Below are 27,004 nucleotides of genomic sequence, written 5' to 3'. Positions count from 1 at the left end.
TGGAAAATATTTTAAGCAACACATTGAATAAAAATACTATAAAACTAATAACTACAGATTTGCTGGAGAAGCTAGCTAAGCCAGAATCCACCAAATCAATATTGAACCTCAAAAAAGGTTAAGCCCATAAAACAAAACAGAACCTTCGTCAGTGAAAATGAAGCTAATTTAACATCTTTCAATTTTCCTTAGTAAGTGTAGACATACTTCTGTTTAAAAGTAGCTTTTTAATAAAAATAATCAATATTTAAATACGTTCAAGATTAAACATTAACATTTCATGCCATTGTAGCACTGGAATAACTGTGTTCAAACACCAATCAAATGAATTAAAAAATATCAAATTTCTACAAATCACCATTTTCTCAAAACAAAACACTAGACAAAAACACAAATAGTGAAGATCTGGACCTGATAACACAAAGTTCTGTGTTGGATTTAGCCAGATGTTACTCAGTGAAGCATTGGTATCTGCAGCATCATTAAGGAGCTTCTAGATATCCCTTTCTTCTTTTATTTTTCCACACTAGGATAAATAATCTCATGGGCAAAGTACATTTCAGCCCAGCTGTGCCAATTCTCTAATTTCCAATCTGAGTTTACAAACTACATCATCAAGACTTTTTTTTTTTAATATATATATATATATTATTATTTGTGTTGAAATTGTCAAAAAAATTTCCTTTCTCCATCTTTTTTAAACAGGAATCCTACTACACCATAGTCAAAAAAAAAAAAGAAAAAAAAGCAATAAAAGAAAAAAGCTGAAAAGCTGAAGTAAGAGAGATGAAACAAAAACATTTATACATCTCATTACTGAAATCTAGAAAGATTAAGGAGAAGAGAAAACACTGATATCTAAAAAAAATCTAGAATGGAAAGTAAATAAAAAAGCAGGATATCAGGAAAGTGTCTTGACTGTCAGCAGACTCTACCATACAAACCCTCATAAACACATAAAAAAAAGTGGGAAGACATTAATTTTGTCTAATAGTCCAAACTGTTACCTACTTATCAAAATGGAAAATAGGTAGAGAAAATGGGAATTTCACATTCTGAGCATCAAACTCCCCTGGAATTCTAGAATCAATAACATAAAGAAATGCCAATAAATTAGCCCAACATCCTACCATCTGGAGTATCACCAAGTGTATGTAAAACTAAACTACCAGTTATTTTATGTTATTTTCTTCAAAGCTTGTTTTACAGAAAATTCCACAACCATTCTAGGTTATCTTTTCCAATACTTCACAAGTATCAAGTTTTCTTTAATATCTAAACTAAACCTGCACAGTTGTAAATTGTGCACATTTTACAATTTCTCCAGACACCACAGAGAAGACCTTTGATTACCCCTCCATTTACATTGGAATGACACCATTGGAATGGTGTCATAGCTGCTCTCCCTACAACACAACATGGAGGGTTTTTTTCTTCCCCAGATGGAAAAAATCCTGCAACAACCACTCCTCTTTCTTTTAACTTATCCCTCACAAGAAGATGGATAACTACACTTTTGATCATTCTCTTTTTCCACCTCTTTCTTCAGTTTTTCTGCTTATTTCTGATACAATGATGTAGAAAAAATATATATACATGCTTTGAAGCATTATCATGTCTACGGATACTCTACTGTCCATAGTCTAGACATTACACTGCTGTAATCTTTTCATTTCCTCCTCACAAAAAAAATATGAAACAAGGTTTTTGTGTAAAATCACGCTCCCTTGAAGCAGCCTATATTTATGTAAATATAGGTGAAAGAGTATTTAAATTAGACAACACTTCATTTAGAGGTTCCTCCTTCATCCTTCAAACAGATGAACTATGTGGAGCAACATGCCATGCCCTCCTGCCAATGTGCCAGTGATACAGATTTTTGTCCATGTCAAAAACCCATTTCAGCTGTTCAGTACAAATTGGGTAAGGTAGCACTACTGGTAAAAATAAATAAATAAATAAAGGATCTGATTCTTGAAATATTATGCTCTGATTTTCCTAGGTAATATTCCAAGAGAATTCAAACTGTATAAGTATTAGCTCATGAAAAAAGATGACCTAACTTCTTGAAGATCAAACTCTTAAGCTAGCTGTTTTCAGTACAAACACTATTAATTCAAGTGATGCATTTATATACAGGCCTACCTGGCAAGATTTTCATACAAATAAAGTCACTAAATATCACTGCATTTATAAGCTTTTGCTATTTAAAACACTGGCATATTTTTGGAATAACAAAATAATACTATCTTGAACTTCAGTGATTCCTTATCGTGCATCAGGTTCCAGCTGTAAAGCAGCATTGCAGAAAAGGACCTTAGGGTCCTGATGGACAAGATCAACATAAGCCACCAATGTCCTCTTGCAATAAAGGTTTGCAGCATCCTGGGCTGCATTACGGAATTTATCTCCAGCATGTCAAAGGAGGTGATCTTTCCCCTCTGTTCAGTACTGGTGAGGTCACATCCGGAGGCCTGGGTCTGCTCTCCATACAGGAGAGACAATGACACAGAAGAGTGAAATCCGCGAAGGGCCACAAAGATTATTGCCTATAGCATCTCTCACATGAGACCCTGAGAGAGCTAGGATTGTTTAGTTTAGAGAAGATAAGGCTCAGCAGGATCTTATCAATGTGTATCAACACCTGATGGAGCCTCCTTCAGGAATAAAGAAAGATTCAAACTCTTCTCAATGGTGCCCAATGACAGAATAAGAGGAAATGACATGAACTGAAACACATGAATTCCCAATTAAATATAACAAAACAAAAAAATATATTTGACTATGAGGGTGATCAGACACTGGAGCAGGTTGCCCAGAGAGACTGTGGAGCCTCCACCTTTGCAAATATTCACAACCCAGCTGGACATAGTCCTAATCCTGTTTGAATCATGTGATGGGACTAAGCAATCTCTCAAGGTCCCTTTGAATCTAAGCAATTCAGAAATTCTGCATCAAGACAGTTGAAATAAAGTTACATGTTCAAATATAAACTGGTTAGTTAAATACTAAAAATGAACCAAATTGAAGACGATAATGGCTTATTTCCAGACTGCATATACAAAACAGATGTGATTTATGCCATGAGTTGATTTATTCGTTTTTTATTTTTTAGATGTTTTTCAGAAATTTCAACCCATTTGAAATGTTTTACAAGACTTAACACTTAAGAAAATTTAGCCCATTGCAATTTATCCCATCAACAAAAATATGTGTCATGATAAAGAAAATTTCTCAATAACACCAAGGAGTAAAAACAATAAAAAACAATAACGCAAATTTTCCCCTAAGCTTGGTTTGCTAATTTTTACATAAGGAAACTTGGGGGGGGGGGGGGGGGGGGTGCATTTTATCTAAAATCTGTCCAGAATATTTCTCTTTTAATCCATTTTCAATGATTCATTTGGACTATTGAACAAGCACAAACCACTGCTACTGATTAATAGAAACTTCATTGCATTCTTTTGTCTTGAGAAAACAGAATATTTACATGTTGCCTAACTAGTGATTATATACAGCTAATAAAAATCATTCTAATCCAGTGTTGATTCACCAATATGATAAACAAATACAGAGGAATTAACTCTATTTATGATAATAACCTAGCTGGATAACACTACAATTTTTTTTTTAAGGAGTTTTAGAGTCTTCCTCAATTCCTAAGTACACTGGAAGAGCTATTCAGGCAGTGTTTTGCACATTTTAGTGCATATAATTTACCAAATTGAAGTTCTCCAAGCATGTCAGAGAACAAATGCAAACACAGAATTATGAGATGGACAGTATAGAAAACATGCATCTAAATTCCATTTGTATGTTTCAGTATATTCAGCATGCGAATGAACAGTTTAAGACAATACCTATAATGATTGATTGCTGTATCACAAGAGACAAACATCTATCAATAAGCCTAAGGAACATACAAATCATACCTAATAATATAAAAAAAATCACAGTACAAGATTTTACATCTTGTCATGCATTATTTGTGTTAACACTGTTAATTTTGCAACTACTTTTGAAATTATCTTCAGTCATTCCTCACATCTAAATTCAGGTAAGGCTTAAAAAGCTGCCACTTATGAAATCTCAAAACTTCACAGAGAATTTTTTTCCTATATACAGTGTTCACTGCAATGCTATTCTACTTTTGACATAGACAGCTAAGAAAAACATGGAGAATAGCTATTTGTTCCACTGCACCCCCCCTCCCCCCGACCCCCAGCATTGTGGTTTGTTTCTTTTGCTTTTTGCCTTAAAATAATCACATCATTTTTGTTGCTGGATTTCACTCTTAGATAACATCTGTACCTAGCAAAGGCCATGCATCTTTCTGCTATTCAATTGTTTTCAGAGCCCATGCACTGCATTGCACACCTACCTGCCTTCAACTCTAGCATGCCACACAACAATGACCACTGAATCTTAACTATTGATGTTTTCCCATGAAACTCCACAGAGCAACGAGGAAAATTAAAATTCACTGCAACAAATAAAGATTTGTTCTGCAAATTCCCTTTCGATTAAGCCAACAATGGTGTACACCCAGTTGTCTACTATAAACACTGTAAAGATAAAACTAGCTTTGTCTGCCTTCATTTATGACTGAGAACCTTATTCAATGCTGTATGAGTTTAAAGGGTATTGAGTCCTTACAGACCATGCATTATCACTTGCCAAGAATCATCAGTAGAAACAGCTGACGTGAAGTTTCTGTTACAACAGTAAAAAAAAAAAAGTGATTTGAAAGTAATGACCCAAGAGAGCTTCATTTAAACATTTAACCTAGAGTTTCTGTATTTCCAAAAATAAAACCTATCGCTCAGTTTAACTACTGAGCAGTAAACAAAACTAACACATGTTTTTAAGAATTAACCCCACTTTATTTCTCCACCCCCCCCCTTTTTTTTTTGTTGATGAAAGGTGGTTAAAAGAAATTCACCTTGATTTACTTCAGCATTAGACAAAATTTATCATCTCAAAGCAACTCATGGAAGCTGCTGCAGTATTAAGAAAACTTAGATGAAGAAAAAAATCAAAATTGAGAAGGAGACTGGCTGCAGGATACCATGGGAGATTTGGACAGTCTGTATGAGACTGTATTATTTACAACAAATTATCCTTATGAAGGGAATAATACTGTTTTAATCTACTTGCGAAGACACAGACCACGGTAATTTTAGCAACTTGAGCAATGATAAATATAATCTAACAACATTTTCTTGAACCAGATCCCAGAATTTAAAGTCAGCTTCGTCTCTATTCATGTGTCATGAAACAAAATATGCAAACTCTAAGCTGAAGCTTATAACAACATGTATTAGTCTATTTTTTGTTAAATAAGATCAGATCAAAAAATTGAATTTACTGGGAGAGCTGCTTTTCTGAGAATCTTTAACATCTTAATTATTATAAGTCAGGCCACTAGGATTCACCTGAAATTCAGATGTAACTATTGTATTTTCTGAGTTACAGTAGAGATTTCAATTGTGGTTTTTTTTTTCCTCCTAAGGGTCATGAAACTGAGGAAGTTACCAAAATGTTCTGCTGATTAGTCCAGATGATGTGGAAAAGCTGACTGATCTGTAATGAAAGTATAAGATTGATATCTAAAAATATTTTATTTTTGGCATTTGAACAGATTTACTACCTATTCAGTTAAAATTCATTTCTCAGATGTATCTATAAAGTTTATATATATGCCTATTTATAGATCTATATATACAGCCTAAACAAATAAGAAAAATTTGAATCCTCTTGGGCAGTGACAAACTGCATCCATGCTAAAATTAAATATATAATCTTCATCAGGCTTGTCTTATTTCTACAGAACACGTTATTGCACTAAATTAAATGTCTTTCACAAGACAAAATGGCAACAATAGCAAACAATGGCAAGCCAAACATCATACACAATCACAATTTATCCTCAAATATTCCCACAGCATAACTGAATTTATAAGGACTTGAAAAAAAAATTGACATAGAAAAACAAAATTAGTTCTGCTAGTAAAACATTCCAAGAAAATGTAGTTGCTTTGCTAATAATTTCTCTTTGTGCAGTCATTGAGTAAATTCCTAAGAATATTTATTTCTAGAATGCATGCTTCCTAATCTTTTCCCATACAATAACAAAAGGTGCAACGTGAATCCTAGAAAACCCGACTTCTCATCTTGCATTGTTTTTGGCAAGTGATTTCTAGCATAGCGTCTCTGATGGCTTGTTTTCCAGATAATACTGTTATTAAGCAAGTAGGTAACAAAGACTTGCTTCACTCTAAATAATAAAAACTAGCCAAAATATAACTGCAAGACACCCCAGGAGACACTGAAGCTCAAGGATGGAATGACAACACCTTCTAAAACTCATCTACATATAGAACCTAACACAAGAATACAACTGGTGTGTCATTAACAGTGCATTTTTAGGCAGCCAAATATATATGCATCTACTTTTTTTTTTTATATATACCTAATAAAAACTATACTGAAGAATGGATAATGATGCACTAAACAGAATGTCAGCAGTTAAGCAGCAGACGTGACAAAGTAACTTTAAAAGTAAATGTTTTCTTTTTCCGTATAAAATTATTTGATTAATGTTTGAAATAAACTTTGTGACTCATTGTCAAAGAACACTACCTCAATAAACTACTTCCTTGAAGAGAGCCCTAAAGATAGTTCATCTAGTCAATTAAAACTGTGTTTTAAATAACATTCTTACATACTCTTCAAGGATTAATTCTTAAGCAATACAATCCCAAATATGTCAAGCTTGCTCAATCCCACAGAGCATAGAATGACCAGCATCAATCAAGCCTGAATTTGTGGTGACTAAAAGTACATATTTTCATTCTCTTTCTTGAGAAACAATTGATGAAAAGGGTTCAGAGATGAAGACATGTAAGATGTTTTGATAGTTTTGAAACTTGGTAAATTTTAAGGAAAGTCTAGAATAGACACATTTGTGGAAAGAACATAGTTCATATACAAAAAAAAACACAGTTGTTTTAAAATTAAGCTGTGATAAGAGCATTTTCCTTACAGTGTAGTTAAGACAAGTGTGGTAGTTTTACATTTGGACAGTATTCAGGTTCCCTGGATATCTGACCTACACAAATGGGCTTTTACACAATCAATATGCAAAAGGAGCAAGTACTTCCAAAACCTTCTAAAATATACAAAGAAAAGTAGAACAAAAAATTAGAGTGTTTTTTTTTTCCTTCCCATGTTTAAAAAGAAATAAAGCTGTCTTATTAAGAGGAGCAGCAGTTAAGAACAAGCTCAGGGCTCAGCATGATCCTATATGCTTGTGTGTACATCTTCATATTCACAATGGCACTGTTATTCTTAGATCCAGCTGTTTTACACTCATTGCCAGATGGTATGTTTATGTACAATTCTAATTAAGTATAATATGTGGGACAGTACTGGAAAAAAAAAGCTATTTAATAATGACTACACTAATGCCTTTGAAAATACAAACAACTCCTAAAAATAATAAACCGAAAAACTCCGGTGAGTAGAACAGAGCAAGTTGTGAGACTTAGGTTTTCACCTTGCCATTTTTCGGTTCTATTACTTCTGCATGATTCCAGTTTTTCAGGAAGGAATTCCAATAAACGAGGTAGACTTCAAGAGACAGTGCAGGCATAGCTTGTCATTAGAAGGCAAGCTTTTTTGCAGAAGTATTGAATTTCTGTGCCTGAAAAGCACAGCTCATATCTATGGTTGCATACGACATTGCCTTGCATCCCAGAAGAGAAAACAGAATCAGAGAAAAGGATATTCACATCACAAACAGTTTCCTTACTACCACCATTGCAAGAAAGAGAAAACAGGGAGCCCTGAGTTACCAGTTCAGGAGAAAATTGAGAAGTCTTTGCAAGTGCTTTTACTGATGATGCCTAAAGATGGTAATAGCAAGCAAATGTTATTTTCTACTCTATTCAAGTCACTAGTGCAGTATGAAATGCAGAGGTCGGGATGACAAACAAAAATAGGCAATTCACCTTCACTGTTGATGTCAACAAAACTCAGAGAAGTACTTCCAAGTACATTTGTTAAAACATATTTTAAAAACAGCAAAACAGAACTGGACACAGGAAGAAAGTTTTGAAAACTACATATAAAAGGCATGGAAAATGAAAAAGTAATGGCAGACATCAGGCTCTCTGCTCTACAGGAGCACAGTCAACAGACTCTAGAGAACCATCTAAAGAGTGTACAACAAGTCAGATTTTCTTCTTTAAAATGAAGGATGATTCCATTGTTTTCTTACCTTGAAGAATTAAATCATGAAAAGTTTTAAAGGAAACATGAACCAGGAAAGAACCATTATTAGGATATATGATGCTATTATGTACTAAAGTAGATCACTTTCTTAATCAAAACTCTCCTGAGTAACTGCTTATGACTTTTTCTTTGAATGGTCTTTTATTCAAACTAAAAATGAAAGACAGACATTAAAGTGAACCAATCTCTAAAAATAAAAATGTAATGTTTTGGTTGTTACCCCAAAAATAAAATAATTTTGTGGATGATATTGACAATATATCTTTGGCAAAATTTTCATGTTTAACTATTCCCGGTATTGAAAAATGCCATTGTCCAAGGAAGCAGTTTTTTTATGAATGTAATGCTATAAATAAAAGAATGAAGGAGGCTAGTACTTAGTAATAGGTGAAACATTTCCTACTGGGATGTGATTGGATTTAATTGGTAGGAATGCTAAAATAGTCATTTCTCTGCTCAATGATTTTCCACTTTAATGACTATAATCTTCCATTAGTTGCTAGCACGCAAAAATATTCTATATATAACTTGTGGTACTAAGAGACAATGACTGAAGCTGGCAGCACGTAAGAAGTAAAGGCATTGAATTTACACTCCTTTCAGCTGTGATGTCATTTGTTTTACCTGCAGTCACCTTCCCTACACCATGACTGTAGCAGAGGGAACAATGAGTAGTATCTTCAATATTGACCTTACAGAATTCCTCAGTGCCTTTCACTAGAATGAATCATGACAAGTCCTTGACTGACAGAACTGAGTGGGGTCTCCTTTCTCTCCTTCCCTCACCACCCAAGAAAGTGGTGGTAAAAGCTGTGCCCATTTTCTTGAGGCCTGTTGTGTATGAAGTCATGTAGGATCCCTTCAAGTACATAGCTGTCCATTGTGTCTACAAAACTACTGGTAGATTAGGATGAATAAATCCAGCTTTTTGTTCTGGACAAATGCTTACTTTTCAACTCTGTATTGAAGACATGATTTTTGTCACTCTAGGTGTTAGCTCAAATGACAGCTAAGTGTCCATGGCACAGGTTGAATACAACAGCTATAGAATGCATCTTCAAGAAAAATCTCGCAATGGTATATATCACTGTCCAGTGTGCAAACTAGACCCTGTTTGTCTCTACACGCCAAGACAGTTTCCACTTGTCCAGCTGTTTTATCATGGTCTTCCTCTCAAACCACCTTCATCCCTTCCCCATTTCCTGTTTGACCAGATCCTAAAAGGAATTACTTAATCATACACTTAGGACCTTAAATAGACCGATATATAACTACCACATTTCATTCTACATTGCTGCAGTACAAGTCAAGTAAACTGTTAATACAAAATGAAGCAAAATTTTTCACTTCAGGGAAATATCTGGGGAGCTTCTAACCTGATTTAAACAACTAATGAACATTAAAAAAAAAAGAGTGTGTGGGAAGAAAGCAAGGTAAGAGAAGAGGAGGAAAAACAACAGGAAAAGTCTGTAAGTGTAATATATTAACTTGAGGTCGCTGAATTTAAACTGCAGTTGGGTGTTAAACATTGGCTGAAAGCTTACAGAAATGTACAGTTAAAACATTTTTTTAACCCCACTGAAAAAGCAGCTAATAAGCTAGTAGCAGTACATGGTTTAGGTAGCGCACAGAAAGCTTAAGCACCCCAGAAGCATCTCCTATTTTGTCAGCTTTGCTGTCCTTGAGGAAGAAAATTAAACAAAGGTTTCTAGAATACAGTGCCTGAAAGTCATTATATAAACAATCACTATCACAACAGACAATTGTTCTGAGAAATAAGTATCTGTTTTTTTGGTCTGAAATTGAAATGAGTGGAAGCAGATCTTATTCTGTTTGACGCCTTTGACTTGGACGTGTTGGGCACCAAGAAGTTTTACCGTTGTGCTTGAAAAAGATCTTCAGAAAAGCACCACCTTATGTGCTTCAGTGGTGACATATTAAAGGAATAGGTTGCTAAAATTGAGAACACTCTATTTAAGGAGGAAGAAGCATAGACCTTGAGTTTTCTCACCACTTCATTCGTCTCCACAAAGAAAATCTCTGCCTTAATTTACTTGGCACATCTAGACTACAAAGGTATGACTTGACTCACTCAACATATTGCTGACATTCATATATTCAAGACCACCTTTTGCTGGTGCTACAACCTGCCTAGATATCAGAAAGTACAAAAAGCAGAAGTGAAACATCTGATTTTCTGGGTCATGTAGGGATTGTATCACATTGCCCCCACTGTTACTACCGACAGCTAGGCAGGCTCATATGAGCAACTCCAGCAAAGTACCTTAACTGTTAGAGTAAAGGTAACCCTAAAACTCATTCAGAAAAAAAAAAAAGAAAAAAGAAAAAAAAAGCAGTAAATGTACAGTTCAAAAGCTTTGAAATGCTACTGACATTTCATTATATCATCCTCCCAAAACAATTAAATTTAAGAGAATAATGTTTTACTAACTATGGTTTCTTCTGAGTTGGGCTACTGATTTGCTTCTTCCACCAGTGCCAGCATCCAGCTTAACAAGAAAACAAAGGTGGACTATGAATGGGACTGAATGAAGGATATTCCTAGTTATGCTGTTTTGTACCAAATCATTACACACCTTAATAGGTCAGGATTAAACTTTCTGTTGCCTGGCCAAAAGACAGTACTCTTATGATAATGTTGGTGTGTGACAATTTAAAAATAATTTAAATTTGATAAATTAAAAAATATTGATATGTTTTGCTGATTTTAATGGCCTACCTTATCTTGGGAGATATCTGTCAAATGCAGGAGCTGGAAATCTGAACAGATATGTGAGATATAATGCTCATACTGTCTACTTCATTCAGAATTTTTTGTTGTTTTCAGAAGTGTTCCTGTCAGTCTCCTGAAACACTTTTTTTGTTTTTTCCTCCTGCAAACTAAGTTTTTGGCGCATATTCTTCCTCTTTGGTGGATATTTATTATCCTGGTCTTGATTTTGAAAGATTTTACATATGCCCAATAAAGATAAAAAACAATTTTGCAACAGTATGTATAAACTCAACACACAGAAGTACTGTTTTTCTGCCTACGCCTCCTACAGATCCAATGGCATCACATTCAATCCAGTTAATATTGGATATTTTTCCCATCTTTGAGTTATTTGGTAGACCATGCACCATTATAAAGTTCTTCACACTCAGGCAATGAAATCAAACACAGAGTTGAAGTAGATTAATGGAGCAATTCAAAGATGTATAATTGCAGTAGGAAAGAAGAGAAAGGAAAATGTTCTAGAATACTCACTTTGATGAATCTATGAAGTATATTACAAGAGCACCAATACTAAGAGCGAAGACTAAGACAACCTACAAAAGAAAAGTAGGAGTGATTATTAACAGTGTTAAAGTGAAACATTTATTCTTCTACACACAATAAAAATCATAAAATAGTATTCTTTTTATTTCATCTGTCATTTGCTCTATTAAGGTTGTTACTCCTTGAATTTCAAACAGTATATATTATCACAGAATGCTTTCTTGCATTGAAAAAGAGCCACAAACACATCGAATCTCAGAGCAGGGCAATCCAGTAGACAATTAGGTCTTAAATCCTAACCTCTGCTAACTTAGAATCTTAAATTTCGAATAGCCAGCAATCCCATTGTATGCCATTAAAGTTGCAGTATACGTTTAAAAGAACTGTCTTTCAGGACTACAGTAAAAAGCATCTGCTCAATGGTAGGTAAACCAAGAGCAATGACAGATTATGCTGAATTTCCATTTATAAACGTGATTTTGAAATCCACCGGTTATGTATAAGGCTGTGTAAAAATATGTATTTACTTTGCACTCTTGTCCACTAAAACACCAGTTAACTTCCAAACATATTAAAAAATAATAGCTTGATGCAGCTTGTATACAAAGGATACACACCCAGGGCAATTTTTCCCCTTTTAAATCTGTTGAATTTTTTGAACAAATGTATTTTGTTACGTATGGCATCTAGCCCTTATTAGCTGTGTAGAAATTGCTCTTCTGCCTAGTACATCAGAAGCTGGACTAATCACATCTAACTTCCCCCCCCCCCCCCCCCCCCCCCCCAAACATAAAGTCTATTTGTCTATTCTACTGGCTCTAGCACTTTGGGAACATTTAGTTTCACATCCTACCCAAAGTGGGTCTGCATCTACACAGGACAGCATAACTGAAGTTTCTGCATTCTAATTTTGTCTTGAAAAATCATCAACTACACAATAGTTTCTGTACCCATTGTAACTTAGATGTCTGATATGGTAATGATAGGCTTATTCTCTTGAACAATGCCATCCCCTGGGTAATTTGGAATTTTAAAACATGGATCCAATAAGCTTTTTTTCGTATGATAGAATATGATTTTATTGGAAGAAATCAGAAAAAAAAATACCGTCTGCTACAGTGAAGATACAAAACAGATGAAAAATTATGTCTCCTGCAACTCTTATCTGATCTACTGGCCTACAGAATCAAAACAGAATGTTCTTGAGTCTTCTGACAGGTACTTCTCAAGTAGCTGCTTAGAAGTAACATCCCTTAAAATAAACCCAGAGCATTGGTAGTTCAAGACCAGATAGACCAGAGTACTACTAAGGGGACATGCAGCTCCTCACAGTCCCAGTTAAAATACAACTTCTTAGGTCAGAAATGGCTAAAAACCACATCATGTAAACAACCATATTTGTGAAATAAACTAGCAATGTCAGTCGAGTTCTGACTAAACAGATTTATTCATCTGTATGAATATCACCACTAATGTGTACTACCACCACTATTGCTACTTTTCTTGACAATCGCAACTGTTCAAGGAACAGATGGACAATGAAAAAAAAATTTGTTCATTCAATATAGGCTTCAGATCTAGAAGCTGGCACTGGAAATTATTAGAACTGCATTTGGCTAATGAACAGAGAAATCAGTTCCCAAAGACTATCTCACTAGATCCTTGAACCAGCCATGATTCACTAACACCTCCGCTCCAAATATTAGAAGGATTTGGAATGAAATTCTCTTCCAGCTACAAATTTCATTATAATGATTAAGCTAACTTTTTTTTTCCCCAGTCAAAGGACATCAGCTACAGTTTTGCTTGCTTTCTGTGCAGATCTTTCTTTTTTGCTAAGTAATCACAACATAGTATTCTATGTTTTGAGATTATTTTTCACGTGGATTCCAGAGAAAAGTATTTTTATTTTCATTTTAGAGATGAAAAGATTTAAATAACATATTTTTGAAAGAGCGAGACACTTTCAAAAATAGAAAAATTCTTAATAAATATAAGTTAAAACACCTTTTTCTGAAGCTGTCATAATAGGAAAGAAGCTGACTTACTCTTCTCATTCTTTCAAGTTCTGCAAAGTACAAAAGTAAAGATGGATTTTGATTTTCTTGTTCACTTGTCTTAGGTCACAATATTCAGTCACTGCCTCCTAGCCAAAGGATACCTCTGTAATGAAACCAGCATAACTGTATACCAGTCTTGCATTTTCATCATATCCAGTCTCTCAATAATCATCACTGTGGTGCTTAAATCAAGTTAAATAAGTCCTGGGTAAGATCTTCCAAGATGCTTAAAGAATTTAAATGTTCTATGAGAATTCATATAACTTCCATTAAAATGCAAATATCTAAATTTTGTAAGACGCTTGATTCCCATGCTACTCCAGTGAGATATGACAAAACAACTACACCGTTCCCCTGTTGTAGTATACACCTGACTTTAAGTCAAGTCTTGCTTCCTCTTCTACTACCCCGATGCACATACCTGGCATTACTATTCATAATGTCCCCAAAAATCACGGAAAGGGAATTAGAAGAAAATGGAATCTTAAACTCCATTATCATCCTGCCAGCAGAGAAACACACTTTTCATTTGCTTAAGTGACAGAGTTATCGAGCTCAACACAAATATGCTAAGTGTGAGGAAAAAGAAGGGCCTGAATCAATCATTTTAAAGGTATATTAAAATAAAAATAAAATTAATGCCCTTCCATGATAAATAAATCAATTTGATAGAGTCTCAAATGCAAGGTTTATTTAGCTGTATTCCCACCTAAAAACGCTGAATGTAACCTGGTTATTTAGATCCAGGGAGACAATTTTTGAGTTTAGGTCTAAATTCAGATTTGAGTCCTTGCAAGATTTTCCATGGGAGCCAACATCTATTTTTGAGAACTTATTATGTTTGAAGAGAGGTATAAATCTAGACAGATTGATACCCCAAACCCACAGAAACTAGAAACTAAGGGAGTGAAATAGCATATATGTATGTGAATTACTGCCATGTTAACTAGGCCATGGGGAGAAGCTTGCTGGCTCTGTTTATTATTCCAGTGCATTTGGCACAGCACTGCAATTGTTACACATCTATTATAGCTTCTCTCTGGAAGGAAAGAATCTTTTAATTTATAATAAATTACTGTTTGTTTAAGATTGAGAAATGCGAAATCATATGCTAGCAGCTACACTGACTAAGCATTTAGCATTGAGTTAAAAATAAATATCAGTCTGATTAAAAGAAAGGGAGAATAAACATGGAATAGTTGCTACATATCCTTATTTTTTTCATTAAAAATAAAATTAAGGAAAATCCAGAGTTCAACAAAAGTATACACTGCCTTTTTGAAGCAGAACCCAGACAAACTCCAGAAAAAAATCCACTTAAAGAAAACTGTAAAAAGGATTTTGCTCTCTCCAATTCTGGTAAGATGCCCCAGAAGATCTTTGACTATTCTTTTGAGATACTTCATGCATCCACACTAAGAACAGTCACAGGAAATAAAAGGGGAAAAAGGGGGGAAAAAAAATGACATTTTATAAAAATAGAGTAACATAGCAAAGCTGCAGGGATAGTATAGGCATTGAGCAAATACTATTAGGATGAAGCCATGATAACCCCAAAGGGGCTCGGCACACCTTCCAGAGCCAGACCTATGTAACAGATGGATAATAATGATAATCCAAGGGGTGGCACTGTTTCTTCTACAACTGCATTGAACTCATGTCCTGGCATTACTGAAGAAGCATGGAAAAATGGAAAGGCTGTTCACATTAGAAAGAAGAGTTATAATTATTACATACACAGTAATGAGTAGTGTAAAGATTCTAGAGTAGAAACATTTTTTCCACATCAACCCTGCAATGAATGCATCAAAAACATCATATCACAAATCCGGACTTCTTATGTACTCTTATACAGCAGTCTATGTTCCTTTAAATTACTAATGAAGTGTTAATACCAGAGATGTTCTCCTTGAATTACATTTTGATGTGTATATCCACACGTAGCACTTCAGTCGAATAACAATCCCACTAAAGCTATGAATTCATCTTGAAGGAAGTATTATTTGCATACACAGAATTTAGAAACACCTATCTGACATCAAAAATAAGCCAGAAATATCAACAGTTTTCAAGGTATTTGTTGCACTAGCTAAATCCTAGCTTCATTATTTACAATCTCACTGCATATGTTTCCTCCAGGTTGTATATGGAACCAAGTAAAATACTTCAAACAGCACTGTTTGCTTCTCCCTTTCCTTCTCCCTGCCAATTCTTCCTATATATAGCAAATGTGCTATAGGTCTAAACATTACTGATAGACATGTCTCTGATAAAGACTTATACAAAGTAAACCATACAATAATTAAAATTGGCTTCTTTCTCCATGTTCCCATACTCTGTACTCCTCTGTTCTTTTTTCTTTCTAATGGTTTCTATGAACTATTCCTATGAATAAACTTTCTGGTATTCTGAATACTAAATTAAAACATATCTATTTACATACACACACACATCTATACACACACATAGATAAAGTAGATGAAATATATCCCTTGCTTTCCAACTCAAGATCATACATTACACTATTGGCATTCTAGATTGAGAACATCAAAAGAACATCTTTTAAGTAAATGCATATCAATGGTAAACGTACCAGCACAGAGGTTTCTGGGGTGGAGGGGGAACATAATATGTTGAACTTGATGTCTTTGAAGAACTTAAGACATATATTTTGTGCTTCTTGCTATGCATTTGTTTCAAGATAGGTTATTTCAATATCTCAGAGGCAGGATGAGATCTCCCATATATGCTATGCAGTAGGCAGGCAGTAGAAGCCATTCAGCCATCTACTTGGAGGGTGCCCGAGGGCAAACTTGTCAATCTCTGCCCATAAAGAGTCATTTTTACTATTTCCCTGCTCCTGAAATACAGCCCTTTTCTCTTTCATGTCATCAGGGTAGAAAACTTGTAGTGTGATACACATATTTCATCTTCTTTGAATTTTATTTTTTTCCCTAAGATGACTGAACTGGATTTGTCTTAGAGCTAATGAATGGAAATATCTCATGTGACATCCATTACCTTTTATTTAACACTAGGTTTACAGAGGCCCTAGAGAGTATATGGTCCTCATTATATTGGGGAGGGGAGGGGGGGTATTTGTGAAAAAATAAAACATTTTATGCTTTGTAGAGGGTGGAAAAGTTCTTATTTTGTTATCTTACAACAATTTATTGTGCACTGCTCTTCAGAAATCTGTGTCTGAAGCTCTTACCATGCTAAGATTACGTTTTTGACCCCTACGCCAACTTTACTGTTTATAATATATTAAATTGTTCTATTAACATTTATAATTTGAATTACTTAAGGATAATACAAACCATAACATATGACCACAAAGCTATATCCTGGTTAACTCAAGGATCCACTAATTTTGTAATTCTAAAGTTTTCATCAGTAGCATTCCAATAGCCTGAGGTTTTGGCCTAATTTGAGAGAAAAATTACACACTTGAAATATCAAAATAAACTTCCTTTGACCAGAAGAAGGGAAAGCAATTGTATTTCTTTTATAAACACAGAGAATTTATTTGTCTGGATTTATTAGGAATGGAAACCTACATTTCTAAGGACACACCAGCTACAAGTTATATTTCAGAAGGAAGAATTACTTGATCTTTGGCAATCCAATGTTAATTTGCAGACTCTAGGATGTGCACCAGCATCTTTACAACTAATGTAGTACAAAAAAAGTAAGACTTGAGCAAGACTAGACCACAAAAGAGCCAAAATGCCTTGCTTAAATTGATGTCTCATTAACTGATATCCTATATGTAAACAACAAAATCCAGAAAGCATTCCATGTAGGCAAAGTGGTAAGAAATTATGCATTGCAGCTGATATCAACAGCTGAGCAATTAGTATCTCTGAGGTTACTATAAATACAGATGAAGAAAGAGCTGTTTACTATAATAAGAAAGACTTTCCAAAAATCAGTGTTCTCCACTCATTTTTGGTAGCACTTCATTAAGATTTATTATTATTATTCCCTGCGGATATATCACAGCATATCAAAGCAGCTGCATGATGTTAAATTTATACAATTCACAGAATCACAGAATGTTAGGGATTGGAAGGGACCCTGAAAGATCACAAGAAAGGTCATGTAGTCCAATCCCCCTGCTGGAGCAGGAACACTCAACTCTCTCGATCTACTAACCACACCCCTTCTGATACACCCCAGGATGCCATTGGCCTTCTTGGCCACAAGGGCACAGTGCTGGCGCATGGTCATCTGGCTGTCCACCAGGACCCCCAGGTCCCTCTCCCACTCACTGCTTTCCAGCAAGGCAGTCCCCAATTTATAGTGGTGTCTGTAATTCACGTTAGTTCATCCAACAAAATGGTCTTCAGAACTTCATGACTTGTCAAGACAAATAAAATGTAATATGCATTTTTATAACAATTAGTAGAGAATTTCTGTTAGAGACGTTCTCGGCTATACCCTGATAAACAGGAGTAGAGACAGGAGTGAGTATATCTGAGATCCATGAGTAGGACAGTACCATGCTCTGGGTAGAGCTTCACACTGAGTTTTCTCTGGGTTTAAACACATTGCCTCTGTCCAGCTTTTCTGCCTCCACTTCTCTACCTGGTCCCCCCCAGGCCAATGCATAAATAAGTGAGATGAGGAAGGCAAAAGTATAAAACATTAGGAATATTACTTTCCACCATCTACTCTGTGAGGATATGAATTCCTAGGGGCTCATGGGAAGTCATTCTACCAAATTAAGGTTTGCAAGGTCATCTTCTTATTGAAGAAATGCTCTCTTAATATCTAATTAATACCTTCCAGAACAACTGCATACAATGTCAGCTTCTTTTAAAGAGAAATATCTAACCACATGTCAGCCATCATGAGCCACCTTACAACAGCAAATCACAAACAAGCGAAGCATGAAGCAGGGGAATTAGATGAGAAACCTAGTGATAAAATAATAAAGAGAGAAAAATAAGATTCCATCTTGTTCCTTCAACCAATAAATAATAAATACAAAGTTCAAAGACTTCTAAGAAACTAGGAAGTTTCTTGTCATTTACCTGTTATTCACAAGTATAGGGAACAGATTTTGCAGCTAATATACTCCCTGTAAAAGAGCCGTGCTTGCTGGGACATAGCAGAATGAAGAACCAGCAGTGATATATATATATGAGTACAGCCCAAGAGCAAATTCTACAGTCAGCATCTGCTGCTGATGACAAGAAACATGTTAACAGCTATGAATCTTAACGCATGTGTTCACTGGATTGTGTGCTAGCTAGTACATCTGCCTTGGTGACTTATTGATCCTGCCCTTTTGCACGCAGAAAAGGCAGGCAGCGGAGTTAAACAAAACATTTCTACTATTTCTTCCACACTTTGAATGCCACATAGGATTTAGAACCTAATTCTGGAAGGAACTAGGCACCTCCAAGCTAGACAGTGAACAAACTCACCTGTTAGGGAAGTCAGAAAATACTCAAAAGCACCTAAGTCTTCAGAGCCAGTATTTACCAGCCCTTAGTTTTCAGTTTGATGCAATTAAAGCACTAAATCCAAACATTGTAATTTGATGGCCACATTATAATCTTCTCAGAAACCCCAAGACTTGCAAATATTTGCATGCAAATTCTTTCCTTTCAATTACAGTGTCTGCTTTATTATACAATAAATTGCACTACAAAGCTAATTAGCTATGAAATTCTACAGTAAATAAACTGGTCACCAACATGCAGTAAAACAAGTACTAAAAACTTCATCAGCTTTATGAGAACTGCTGTATAAATTTTGCCCTTGTAAAGCAAAGTTCAAATAGGCTTTTTATTTACTAAGAAAACTAAAAGTTTATACAAAAGTGGAAGGGGACTACCTTTATGAACCAATAGGCAAAGTCTCTGTGAATTTACCTAGGGAAATTAATAGCAAGGATTTTATTATAAAAATAAGACTTAAACAGCAATAAACAGGTCAGCATAAGCTCTGGCTGACAATCATAAGCAATCAGAAAAATTGGTTATTGGCCCTAATTTGGCTTCTTACTTGGTATATGAACTACAGCATGTTACTTTACCTCTCCAGGCTTCTGATTCTCCCTCTTGTTTTCATTTGGCATGGACACTGAATGCAACTAAATAAATATTATCTGAACGGGTCAGGTAAGATGCACAGCAAAGGTCTGAATCACTGCAAGCTTGTTTAACTATTCATACCTGTAGTAAATAATTAAGATAACAGGTCATTAGGAGTCAGATAGGTAACACCTCTGGGCCGAAGGAAAAAAAAAAAAGGCAAATTCAGCCTGTTTGCCATGAGCTGGTTTTTGTTCTCTCTCCAACAAAAGATACAACTTACATACACTTTAGCAGACTACTGCTTTGAGCAGACTGCTCGAAATTAAGTCTTTCCTTTTAAAGGGATGCTGTTGGATCAGAATTAAAGAATCATTAAAGTAAACATCAGACCCAGAAACATGAAAAATCAAAGCAGGAAATGAACCAAAGTAAAAGACTATCTTAATACGCTTTTATTTTATGCACACATACTCATTTTAGGAGGAATCTTAAAAGAAATATCTTTGTCATTTCATGTTCTGTACATGCTTCTTCTAATAAAGCAAAACACATTTCACCTTTATTTTTCCTTTCATTATGCAGTTATTTTTTTCCTCTACTTTTACACTGACATATTGACAATAAAATGAAAATTTCTGTTTAATCCATAAATTTGAAAAGAGTGAGATTTTCTAATTAGTGAAAAAAATACAAGACAAAAAATCCCATCTGTTAATGGTGCTGTGTAGCTTGAAGTTAATTAGGTTTGCTGGGAGAGTGCCTGGCAATATGACCAATTAAAGTGCATACAGCTTTGCCAATCTAGTATTTAATTGCATTATTAAAAAAAAAAAAAAAAACAACCACGTAGTACTTTCTGTTACACTGTGCCATTCTCTAGAGATAAATGCCAAACTTACAGTATCACATGTATGTATATTATATATATATATATATATAATATATGTAATTCCTCCAAAAAAAGCCCTTCCTCCTGATTACCTATCAGTCATCCAAATTATCCATTAATGTCAACAAAAATAAAATTAACATATATATATATAATGTTACAAGCATAACTCACACTGATTTCCAATGGATGCATGACTGGCTCTATAGTCACACTGAGCAAAAAAGATATGTTGATTACAGTTACCTATAAACTGTTCTTCTCAATTTTCCTTTTTATAAGCTCCTCATAGCATGACTGTAGCTGAGAGCCAATATTGAGCCCTTAGCTACAGTGGAAATAGAAAGTTCTTGATTTCAGTAAAATCCAGTGAAATTTAATTTATGAAGACTGAATGAAGAAGAAATGGTCAAATCATTCATTATATATAAAAAAAGCACTTGAACACCTGTCAAAAAATGTACTTTAAAACATATTAAAAACAAGACAGTCCTCAGAAGGGAAAAGAACCACTGCTAAATACATCTGATGAACTGCAAAAACAGTTTGCTGCTGCCGTACTCACCATTAGAGCTCTCATCTCTCCTTTAACATTACTTAATTTATATAAATATCTTCTGTAATTATAAGGATGTTTTCCAGAATTGTAATATTTCCACTTCCATTTCCAGAATGGTACATAGAGTATAACAAGTGCTAATATCTGCAAATGAATGAAGCCTTGTATTCATTGGTCAAGTTCTATTTTAAGTCTAGGAAAACCCATAGCTCTTCCATAGACTTCTAAAGAGACGTAGCCAACACCAACATGACTTCTTAATAGGGACAATGATATCTTCAGAGACTTGCATGATCTGGAGCTCACTGTATCTTGATTCACATGGTCTGGTCATTGATCAGACACAGCTTACTGTCAGTTACTTCAGTAGCTTTCCTGTGGCAATTAAATGAAATACCAAACACCAGACATCAGTGAACAAAATCAATGCAAAGAAACCCTGCTAAATAGGATGGTGGAAACCTGTTGAGGCAGTTGAACAACACAGTAGTTCTGAAAGACACCTTTGCAAGGATTTGTTTTATTTTAGCTTGTTCTTCATCTTTTTTTTTTTCTCTCATATTGTTTGTCCTTCATTTGTTTCGCTGAAATTGACAGCTTTGACTGATAGACACAAGAAAGCATCTCTCATACCAATCTGCTTTAAAGACTGAAAATTTGACTTTTTTGATCATTTTGATGATTTTTGATCAACCTACTTAATTATCCAGCCTTATGTGAGAATTTGGAAAGACAAAAAGATGTCTTTAATTAGCATATAAAAGAAAAAAGTGGAGAAAGCAACAGTGTGAGCAGTGACTACAAATTGTAGCAGCATATTTATTAAATTTTGGTCATTGTATAGACTTAAGATGTCTGAGATAAGTCTATACAAGAGCATTATATTTCAACTTATCTGAAAACAGCATAATTTTCAAGTGGTTATTTAAAAATATAGCTCTAACCAGAACTCCCATTTTCCCATGGCAACGTCAGTATAGACAATGTGAGCTCTTTTGTTTTTAGACAAATTTGAACTGAAAAGCCTGTCAATAAATTATTTGACACATTCATTAATTAGATAGAGATCTCTAAGATCTCTATGTAATTACACAATAAAATTTAACAATTTCATTGGAGCAGCTAAACCTAAAGCAATCAAATTTTCAGGATCATGGTGATCTTGGTTTATGGCAAAACATTCCCTTGTGTTAAGAAAGTCACTTTTACAGGCTTTGGAAGTAAACTGAAAAAATGTTCATGTAGTGATTTCTACTCCTTTAAAATACATGACCGTAAGTTTTTCTTTTATTTTATATATAATATGCACAAGTATAATTATATGCTACTACAGGTGAAACTTGGTTCACAATTTGATGGAAGGCTGTATTCTTACATGCAGGTTTCTTCACGTTTCAGAGAAAGGTGTGGAAGCTTTTGATACCCTTAAGTACAGGCATCAGAAATTTTCATGCTCTAATCATCAAGGAAATGCTGATGGTATGTTTTCAGAATAATTTGGAATTATGATTCAACATGTGACAAATGCTGTGAAATCCACACAAGGTATGAAACAGAATCATTGTTTTAAAACTATCACTGAAGATCTAAAAAATAAATATTACAATGATGTATCCAGCGAAGGCAAAATGTTATTTTTCCACAATAAACGTCTACTTATGGTGAATATTTTGTCTATTTTCTGAGGGCTAGGAGGGAAAGAAGAGCAGTTTCTTTGTAAGGACACAAAGACTGATTTATTTAGCAAACTTCTTCAAGTGAATGTTTCAATGTTGCTCTGTGGCTATAATTCTAAAACTGAAAGCTTTTTTTTATGAGCATTTTTAGTGTGATTGAAAAATAAGATCCAATAATCAGGTGATAAAAGGCTTGTAGAAACAACTTCGAGTTTAACTCTCTCCAATATCCTTGTTTACTACCCTTAGCTTTCAAAACTATACAGTAGTGGCTAGAAGAATAATGTCAAATGTAGTCTAATGAAAACTAAAAAAAAAAAAAAAGAAAACACACACTTGTACCAATCCAATATATGAGAAATAGTTATTTTCTGCTGATGACAAGGCACAAAAACAAATGCTATCATGTTCTAATAGCATAATAGCAATAATTTTTTCTTGACACCTTGACTGACATGCTTCCTCTGTGACTCCCTAACAGAGATGGAAGAAAAAGCTTTCAACGTTCATAATTTCAAACATTAAATTAAGTTAAAATTCCTTTTGTTGATTGCCTAAAACCTCAGAAATCCTCTTTGATCAAAAAAATCTTATGACAAAGACCTATGTAAAAGTGTGCCAAGGCTGCTAAACACTGCTGACTCAGAAAGGAAGTCCACCTACTGATTAATTAACATGATTGCCAGCACTACTGATGTATTCCTTGGAAGTCTCTTGTTTAAGCAGTTTCTCAAGACATACTTTGTTTTCTTTGTTCCAGATATATTAAAACACCAGGAAGACCAAACACATCCATATCTGCTTATATATCTGACTTTAAAGCTGCAGCTTTTTCTTAAATACAAAAGCCACACTAGGATGTCACTAGTACCCAGAACATGCTGCAGGGCTATTCCACAACATAATGCTGCAGGGCTATTCCACAATGTAAAACACAGCCAGGAGGATGAGCTTTTGTGAATGAACAAAGCCTTTGTTAGAATGGGTGACACGAACTGCTTGTACTGACAAGGAAACCCTGGAACAGGCATTCTGCCACTGGCAGCAGAGGTATAAGCTGCAAATTTACTGAGCAAGCTGTCTTGCCTTTGCTCCAGTTCCTTGCTGGACTAGAAACAAATGACCACTGCACTGAAAATACAGAGCACCTGTTTAGATTGTGTTAACTCTTCATGTATTTTCTCAGAACAAATTCAACAAAATTTAAGCAGAGTCCCTCTATTGACTAAAAAACAGCAGTCATTATTTCACTGTCTTACATCTGCAAACACAAGTAGTTATGACATTCATTTATGATCAGTTCATGTTTTGAAAGTTATCTTCAAGAAAACAGAGGCCAGAAATGTGCTGTGTTAGAAATCAGAGTTTTTTAAAACAGGATTAAAAGCTGATAAGAAGTATCTGAGCTACGTTCTTATCAGCATGTTTGATAAACACATAGAAACATTGTCCTCCTTCATAGCATCATAATTATGTTAAATAAACCAAAACTTATTGAAGTTTTTAATGTGTCTTGCCAAATGTATCAGTTTGGTCTGTCATTTCGTTTTATGTCCCTGTTTCCTGAGCTATGATAATATGAATATTTCAGATTTCATTACAAATCACACACACAAAATCAGCACATCTAGTTATAAAAGTAAGAACCTTTAATCAGAGTGAACCACTTTAATGGCTGAAATCCACGAGTTTAACATGTAAAAGTGAAATCATCTGAAAAGCTACCCAATTCAAAATTTAACACGAAGTTTACTGTGTGTGTTTTAAATTTATAGCGACAATTTATGTCCTCCTACAGCAGTAAATTATTAACAAATAGTGGCAGTTCTCTGCAATTCTTGAATCAAGAATAACAATATAAACTATCACAGTAAGAGACAAAGAAATTTTGAATATCTAAAATGTAACAGTAATGTTAAGTTTTCTGGGAGAAAAATAATTGTCAAAATATATTGCTTCAAATTACCTCTTTCTTACTAAAGAGGTAGATGACTGGAAAACAAAAAATAGAAAAGATGGAGCACCAACATAATTAGGTTACTATAGAATTGCACTTCTCTGCTCATAAATAGCAAGAAATAAAGAATGCTTTAATACATATGATTATATATGATGATGGAATCAACTTATGTCCAACTGGAAATTTGCACATAAAACAGATTTGCTTATGTTTACATTTTGCGTTTGCTTAATTTTTACATTACTTTTTAAGAAAAAAAAATCAATTAAACACAATGCTTCGTGTTTAAAGCATACATATAAGGATGAGAATTTCATCAGATATGGGAAGAATTCTATTCCTTTCAGAGAAATCAATGGTTAATGGGAAGGGTATTTGCTTAAAATGCAAGAGATTAAGAAAAATCTGAATTGGGTGTTAAATCTCAGACTCTGAACACAAGAGCTTTGGCTGCATCTTTCTTAATCCCTCTTGTCTGAGATGTTCTATTTTGTGTAAATAATTAAATATGCTATGGAAGAAGAACATGACATATTTCCCACAACCTAGATAAGTGCTATAATTACTCTGCTACTGAGAGGAGTTTGTAGTCTCCTTTCTCTCCTTTCAGTCTCTTTTTCTTTCATCCTGTTTTTTTTGTTGCTTTTGTTTTGTTTTGTTTTGTTTTTTTAAGTAACATGCTTTTATCCCAAAGCATTTTTTTTTCCATAACTGGACAAGTCTTTACAAATGAGATTCTATATTCTTACCTTCTACCTTTATTTTTTGCCTAGTACTATATACACAATATTCAGACTATTAATTTTTTCTTGAACTACTGTTCAGAGTTGCTCAGAAAATGACCTATGGAAAGATATATCCCTAGGGACAGTGCAAAAGGTACCACATGGTAATTTATCTCACTATTATTAGATAGATTAAGTTGTATAACTCAGGTGTAAATATAAGTTGGTTACTCCTGTGACTTTTAGATTTTGCAGTCTTGTAAAAGATACAAAATTTATCAAGTTGTTTTTATCTTTGGCCTAAAATGTCTAAGCATATTTGAGTATACCTGCTTCAAGGACTCAAAATGCATTCCTGAACAATTTTGTGTCAAGGAAACAAACACTGAGCCAAGTGTGTCCTGACGTTCAGACCTGTCCTACAGCTCAAAACACCTCTGTCCAAATCCATGGCAGATGATGTTTTACTTCTCTGATAACTCTCTGAACCAACATTGCAAATGTGTTTAAACATATATTTGTAATATATGTGAGTGTGAACATAAGTTGCTCTTCTGTAAATGTATACCTCTTTATACAAACACATATGTTTTGACCAAGTTAGAAAGTAACCAGCAAAGAGTAAATAGTGGGCTCTATGTAAAAGGTGACAGGAAGAAATGTTATTTTATTTTATAGTTGTCAGTGTTGCTCATTTATCTGATTTTGGCAATGAACCATTTTTTTTTTTCCCCCACAGAAAATATGAGCGCTGGCATTCTGCTGATGCTAGAAAATCGTGTAGGACTCCATTTCACCAGAACAAACGACAATGAAACCACCAAAAAAACAACAGTGATGCCTTACTATCCAAAAGACGAGAAGGTAAAGCCCAGCTTCACTTGCTGTGGAACAAATTAGAGAGTCTACTGCCTCCTTCAGCACAAAACTTTGATAAGTAGTTCTCCGTTTTAATCAGATTTCTGTAAACTGTATTAGGCTGATTATGGGGTTTGAATTTGGGGGTTTTCTTTGCACAGCTAAGTTTATGATACAACCCCTCCACTGAAAAGGTATATAAAGTGAATCCAATCACTTCAAACAAAATTCTGGGAGTTTGACATTTAAGAAGTTATATTATACTTCATAGGATATCAACAGCATAGGTCCTGCATCACCAATTAGCTCCCTTTTTGACACTACAAAAGTTTCTGGAAAAAATAATAATAATAATAATACAGCAAGTAATAAGAATTTCTAGCCAGGAAATTGAGGTGAATGATGATAAAGCCTTACATCACTAGATCACATTCATTTTCTTTATCTCACAAGGCTAATATGTATTCATTAATATTAGTAACTAAATTTCAAATACACCAGAATCTCATCCTACTCAGTACGTCCCCTCTTTAGCGACTAAATATTTCAATTTTCCAAAAGTGAAAAACTATGAATTCTGAAAATACACAGAGGAAAAAATTGTAGTGGAGTTTAGGATATTTCTTTTTAGAAATTTAGAATTTATTCTAAT

General features: G+C 34.4%; 1 protein-coding gene across 30 annotated transcripts in view; it reads right to left on the bottom strand.

The window, feature by feature from the left end:
- The window catches only part of KCNMA1 (potassium calcium-activated channel subfamily M alpha 1), a 475,240-nt gene that overhangs the window by 246,618 nt on the left and 201,618 nt on the right, over positions 1–27,004 (bottom strand). For all 30 annotated transcript variants that reach the window (XM_067000555.1, XM_067000548.1, XM_067000549.1 and 27 more), the window contains exon 3: positions 11,564–11,625. In XM_067000555.1, coding sequence (XP_066856656.1) covers positions 11,564–11,625 — 62 coding nt within the window. The remainder of the gene's footprint in view (positions 1–11,563; positions 11,626–27,004) is intronic.

The sequence above is a fragment of the Anser cygnoides genome, chromosome 7 (assembly GCF_040182565.1).
Source record: "Anser cygnoides isolate HZ-2024a breed goose chromosome 7, Taihu_goose_T2T_genome, whole genome shotgun sequence".
Taxonomy (NCBI): domain Eukaryota; kingdom Metazoa; phylum Chordata; class Aves; order Anseriformes; family Anatidae; genus Anser; species Anser cygnoides.
The sequence above is the reverse complement of the archived record's forward strand: the minus strand, read 5'-3'. Positions and strand labels throughout refer to the sequence as shown.